The sequence below is a fragment of the Sinocyclocheilus anshuiensis genome, unplaced genomic scaffold (assembly GCF_001515605.1).
Source record: "Sinocyclocheilus anshuiensis isolate Anshui unplaced genomic scaffold, SAMN03320099.WGS_v1.1 scaffold13, whole genome shotgun sequence".
NCBI lineage: Eukaryota > Metazoa > Chordata > Actinopteri > Cypriniformes > Cyprinidae > Sinocyclocheilus > Sinocyclocheilus anshuiensis.
The window spans coordinates 2,683,899-2,690,244 of NW_015538026.1; the positions used below are offsets into that span (position 1 = coordinate 2,683,899).

A 6,346-nucleotide genomic window follows, 5' to 3' on the forward strand; every position below is an offset into this window, starting at 1 on the left:
GGGGGGGGCGACACACATCACCTTTGAATGACTGGGATCTTGATCTTCACACACCTGATATTATGCAAATATTTAAATGTTTTTGGAGCTCTAGATTAAAACAAACACAGTTCACAAGTACACAAGCGGTTGCACTTTATTCTTATTAGTCTATGCTGATCTTGGATTAGCATTAGTGGTCGACCGATATTGGTTTTTTGACAGCCGATGCCGATATCTTGAGAGAAAAATTTGTGAATAAACGTACTGTTTCTTTTTTAGTGCTTCTTCAACACCCCAGCTACAGCGCATCTGTGTGCTTCTTTCCATGTTGTGCATGTCAAATGAAATCAGTAATAATAAATAAATGGCATTTCTTATGGGTTTTTTTCAGTATTTATTGATACTTATATTATATTTCAATTACAGTTTCTGAATGTTATTTACATATAAAAATAGCCTACCTAAAGGCTAATGTTCAATTCAAGATTAAGCATTGTTTTTAATGGAAACTTATTTTTACTGTTAGTTACATGAGGCAAAATAAATTACAATGAATGATAAATTGAAATTCACAACATTAAAACAAGTTCTGCTCGTGTATTTGAAGGATTCTATTGGATCATTTAGGGTAAACGTCATATTATGCGACTACGCATTACTTTACTGAGAGCTTACAAACTACTAGCTACGTCCTGCCTTATGAATTACTGGTGCAACCGAATAATGCATAGATTTAGTTTCAAACTAGCTAGTAGTTATTTAACCTCTAGTGTGGACTTAACGTTCTAATTTAAGTCAAAACTTACAAATGGCTGGTGCAACCCTAACCTGAAGCGTAAATGAAAACTCTGGAAGTGCATTTGTAAGTACAGATCAGTGAAAGAAAGAGGAGAAAACAGTTAGCAAAGCATGCAGTGTATTAAAAACTTTTTTAAAAGATTTTGCCTGAGATTTATTTTATTTTTTCAGTTTCAAAGACATTTTTGTCAGTTTCAATTTATATTTTCATAAGTTACATTCATTTTATTGGCACAAAAGTAATTCCATACTGTCCTACCCTCCTAAAATCTCATCTTGTTCAGTAAATAAGCAAATAAGTTAAAGGTGCAGTAGGAGATCTTGGAAAATGCTAACTTTAGCCTGATAGCACTGAAAGCGAACGTCCCACCCTCCCTGCAATCGCCGTCCAAAGCCACGCCCCCTGAACGCATTTACGCTCACAGACCAGAATACCAGAGACAACATTACTACAATAGGCTACTTCAGCGGTTCCCAATTCCAGCCCATGTTCCGAAGTGAAGTAAACTTTAACGGATTTCCGTGCTCAGTGAGTAGGGAGCAATGAACACTTTGTAGGGATCATATCGATCGGAACACAGTTCACGCACGTAGCTCACTTCTAACGAGCTGGTGCGAGGACTGGATTAACCGCTGGGCTACATCATGTGTCATTCACCGGTGAGAAAACTTTAAAAATACTACAATACCAGGAAGGAAGATCGGGTTGTTGATGTTTGTCTGCCATTCTTGCTCTGTCTGCACAGCGTGCGTGAACGCGCTGATGACGTATCTTGTCTGCGCGAACCGGGTGCGCAGAGGTATGCAGATACATACGTTGACAGGCAGGTAGGAAAGCATATTAAAACGCTCGGACCGAGCGTTTTGATTGGACGAACATTTCTTGATCCTATGCCTTCCACAGAATATATAAATACAGACAAATACATTTAGACCACTTAACTTAATGATTGCTATCGGGATGTGAAGAGACTTTCAACCAGCATAACAAAAAATGTTTCTTAAGACAATCACCTATTGCACCTTTAATGGTAGGCATAGCAATATTTTCAGTGATTGTGATTAACTTATAAATTTCTAGAAAATGAAACGAAAAAAAGCCCTGCGTAAATTCAAACAGGTCCAAATGAAGGTATAAATGTCAATCACTATAAGCAATTTCACGAGTTTGCCATTCTCCATACCAGTGATATTAATCTATTAGTCTTTTTTGACTTACTCCCTGTTTACACCTTTAAATATGATCAGATTAAACCAAACATCACAAATACAGATAAAACTGCAACAGGTGTACAGTTGTCCAATGTCTCCACTAGACGGTTGACGGTTAAATAAAATTAGTGTCACCAAGACTGCATCTCCTCTACAGCTGTAGGATCCAGTCTGCACGAAACCTTCCTCTAGTCTACACTAACAGCTGTAGTGTAATGTCATTTTGGTCACTTGTCGAGTGAGACTGTATGCCAGTGTGGACACCGAGAGTTCATATGTGCATCAAAACGCAGTTTAAATATAAACACTCAGAGTTTAACTTATTAACCAGCACATAGTACTCCCATTCAACGCACACGTCAAATATTTCACCGTTAACATGCGGACAAATGTTTGTTTTTTTTTGTCTGCTCACTGCAGAGACCGTGGCCTGTAAACGCACCGGCGTTTCGTGTGAACTCCAACAGGCAGTTAGCGCTGCTGAGCGGGTTAACTCTGCTCAGTCACCTGGCCTGCGCCTCATTAGCTCGCGCTAGCACGTTAGCATGTTCCTTACACAAGATTTTGTTGAGCGACCTTACTCCCAAACCAGGAACACGCTGTTTAGTACGCGAGCTTGTGAATGTAACTGTGCATGGCCGTGCCGGGTCGCGGTGGTTCGGGAATTTATTAACAGTTCACTCACCGTGTCCCGCCGCTCCGCCGCGCGCTCAGACTCCGGTCACTCTCGCGGATGCAAACGTCACTGCAGCGCGCGGAAGGCTGGCCTGACACACTTTACAGTCACGAACGGGTTAAAGAGACATCGTCAATGGAAAGTACTTTAATTTATTTATGATAAATAATTCTAAAATATGTCATCTTCTATATATTGTTTGATTAGTGCAATAGATAGGCTATAAAGTCATTTAAAAAGAATCCTTGTTTATTACTTTTGAACAAGTGGAAACCTGGCATATGGTTAAAAGGTTTGAGAACCCTTCAGCTATGAGATAAAATTTGACTTTGTTCTGCCAAGGAAATTAAAAGCTTTATAGCTTTATCACCAAACTGTCAATTTAGTGCTCATACATATTCAACATAGGCTATAATATTTGACCACCGTAAATTAGGCTATGAGCGACTACACAGATATTCATAGGTCAACGGTAAGTGACAGTTCCTTATTTTGTTTGCAACTGACAGACACAAACATTTGCAAAATGTTCTATTCTTTGACCACATACACTACTAATGCTCTGCAACAGTGTCAAAATTAAATGCAGCAGAGCAACTGATCTGCCACCCAGGAAATGGTGAACTGATGTTCATTTGGTCATCAGACTAATGGATGGCTTAAGATACTCTGCAAACTATTTATTTTTTTATTGACTTATTACAGAAACTGTATTTTCCAGAATGACTTTGTTTCTGAGTCATCCGATCACAGTAATATACAGTTGAATGGATTAGAGAAAAACTGTCTTCTTTAGGTGGATCATCCAAACTATACACTACCATTGTTTCTTCACAGAGGTAACAGCCATCTTCCACAGCCTGACAGAGAGAAAAAGAAAACGAGGAGTTCATACAGTAAAGATTCAACACTGCATTTTCAAGATATTTAACTTCACAAAACATTCAAAGCTAAAAACTAAAATGTAAATGCATGCAATGATGATCTTTTTTTTCTTCTTTTGATAGATTTATCAGATAAATTTGTTTGGTGCAAATTTCTTCTTGCTGCCACACAGAGAGGTTTTCATACCTGGTTGAAGTCTGGTGGATCTTCAGCTGTATCTTCAGTGGTGTGAGGTTTCATAGCATCAACATGTGAATAATAGAAATATGAATAATAGAAATAATGTTAGATTTCATTTATCATTAAAAGGTCAGAATGAATTATATAAAATCCTATGGAATATGAGACATTGTTAAAGAATGACGTTTGGAAGCATCATGGAAACATGTTATAAAAATGCTTTTTAAATCACTTTTTTTTTATTTGATAGGTTTTAAACAAGTAGTTAATTACTATCAACTCTTTTTTGGGGGTTGTTAAACCAATACATTATGCAGTTAAAGTCTTAATGTGTGTTTGTAATCTTACATCTGGACTTTGCATCTGATCTTCTGTAAATAACCACTAAAGCCACAAGGATACAGAAACCCAGGAATGACAGAACACCTGCACAAACCACAGTGACATCAACTGGAATAAAAAGAACAAGATCATATAATTACTACAGTATTTCAGTTGCTGCAGTGTGAGTGCAGTGATAAAATAAGCTAATGTACAATAAATAAAAATAAATAAATGACCAATTACTGTTATTGTAAGAATTCAGTAACAGTAACATAAACGAACAGGTATAAAAAAAAGAAGAGTTACCAGTGCTGTTGACTGGAGTAGTGGAACCTGGCGAATGGACTGTTGATGGTATTTGCTGAATGGATGAACTTGTACCTGTAGAGGTGAGTGTTGTTGTCCATATATATGTTATATGTGTGTTTTCAGGGGTGTGTGTAGATCTGCTCACAGGAGCTGCTGAGAATAAAATAGAAAAAGAGGAATTTAAGTATAATAAACATTTTTGTGAAATATTTAAATGGGAAGATACATGTATATGCTATGTTATTCACAAACTGTTTGCATAAATACCCACCTGGACGGACAAACAGATGAACTTTATTCAGTGTATCACTGAACCATTGATCAATTCCACAGTGATAAACACCAGAGTCTGTGAGTCTGAGATGTTTGATGGTTACAGTAAAGAACAGTCCACTCACAATATCAATCAAAGAGTATCTTCCATTTGAGACGACCTGATCAGACTTTGCACTTTTAATCAAAACACGATCAGATTTACAGGGATGACGGCAAAAGTACTTGGGTGTATATTTATAGTCATCTAGATATGGACATCTGATCTCCACCGTTTCACCCACTGTTCCCTCATAAACATTTCCAGACTTCATCAACACACCGGTCAAAAATAGAGAAAACACAGTCAGTTTTTCAGTTAGCTTAAACAGACACTTACATAAAAATCATTCTTTATAGCCTACATTTTGACCCATTCAAATTTCAAAAATAGAAACAATCATCAGACAACTAAATGCAAAGAAGTTCTCAAAAAATCTTCAAACGCAGTTGCATTATGCTTATATTGATGGACGGGATGCTCATCTGTACATTTCTAAATATAACTTATAGATCATCAATAAATCTAATATATTCGAAGTTTGGTATATGTCTATCAAACAGAAAATATTATGGAAATGAATGGAAAATGGAAAAATAAAAAATGTTACCTATGAAAAGACACAGAATCTTCAGAAGAGTTTTCATTCTCCCTGATATCATCTCCGCCTTAAAACATCAGTATAGGATTTATAAAGAAACATTAAAACAAACAATAAACTGTGATGCTCAGTAAAAGTTTTCTGCTTACTGTTTGTCACACTGCAGCTGGCAGATAAACTTCTTTCTGAGAGAGAGAGAAAGAGAGAGACTTCTAAACCAATGACAGTTAAGCAGTTAAAGTGGTACAACCTAAAGAATTAGAACTTTAAATCTCTTTTATAAAAAGTAAACTGTATGTTAGAGGCAAGAGAGAGTGACACTAAGTAAAATATGAAAATTCTTACAGAAATGGATATTTCTGCTCACTTTTCAAGCAATAACCAGATGCAGTCAAACATAATATTGCTCAGTATACATTTTTGAAATCAACACAAACAAAGACTTAAAAGTGCAGTATGTTCTGAGATTAATTGCAGCTTCTTCCAGAGATGCGGTTAATGAAACCCTGTGAAGAGGAACAGCCTCAGTGTTGTAACCAGGTTGCAACACCTAAGCTATTTCAGTGTGTTCAAGAAAACAACACACTAATTCAACTCAGACTAGTCCTAGCACCCACCACTTCTTTTACTTTGTTGACATCAGCATTGTTTGGCTAAATTATGTTTTATTGACGTTGGCTTCAACTGTATACTGCATTTTTAACTTAATTTATATTATTGTGTCTTCCTAAAAACCTTCCTGTGCCAAAGCAACAAATGACATACATGATTTTTTTACACACAGCTTTTGGTTTGAACAGATTTTTTTTATTGCAAACTGAGTTATTAGCATGAAGCCATTCTTTCATCTTTTTAGAATCTGTGATTGACTCTTTTCAGAAGAAAATGAGACAGAAAAAAAAAACAAGTTTTAATATAAGAGATGCTTGGACAAAAGGAAGTCTTATAATACACACCATATGGCTAAAATGCGAAAAAGTTATAAGAAAAAAGTGGATTTACTATGGATTTCTAAAATTTAACCCCATCTTCAACTAAGTCTGTTAAACAAATACGCAAACAATAT

General features: G+C 36.2%; 2 protein-coding genes across 2 annotated transcripts in view; both read right to left on the reverse strand.

Annotated features, from left to right (window-relative positions):
• Positions 1 to 2,751, reverse strand: part of LOC107679791 (ras-related protein Rap-1A) — a 14,913-nt gene extending 12,162 nt beyond the window's left edge. Inside the window, exon 1 of the mRNA XM_016475456.1 lies at positions 2,678 to 2,751. The gene's annotated coding sequence lies outside the window, so the exon portion shown is untranslated. The remainder of the gene's footprint in view (positions 1 to 2,677) is intronic.
• The window catches only part of LOC107680147 (CMRF35-like molecule 3), a 5,996-nt gene extending 1,042 nt beyond the window's left edge, over positions 1 to 4,954 (reverse strand). Inside the window, exons 1-5 of the mRNA XM_016475930.1 lie at positions 4,638 to 4,954; positions 4,364 to 4,519; positions 4,082 to 4,183; positions 3,740 to 3,771; positions 3,396 to 3,528 (exon numbers count right to left, since the gene is read on the reverse strand). Of these exons, the coding sequence (XP_016331416.1) occupies positions 3,396 to 3,528; positions 3,740 to 3,771; positions 4,082 to 4,183; positions 4,364 to 4,519; positions 4,638 to 4,953 (739 nt within the window). The 5' untranslated portion in view covers position 4,954. The remainder of the gene's footprint in view (positions 1 to 3,395; positions 3,529 to 3,739; positions 3,772 to 4,081; positions 4,184 to 4,363; positions 4,520 to 4,637) is intronic.
• Between the last annotated feature and the right edge of the window lie 1,392 nt (positions 4,955 to 6,346).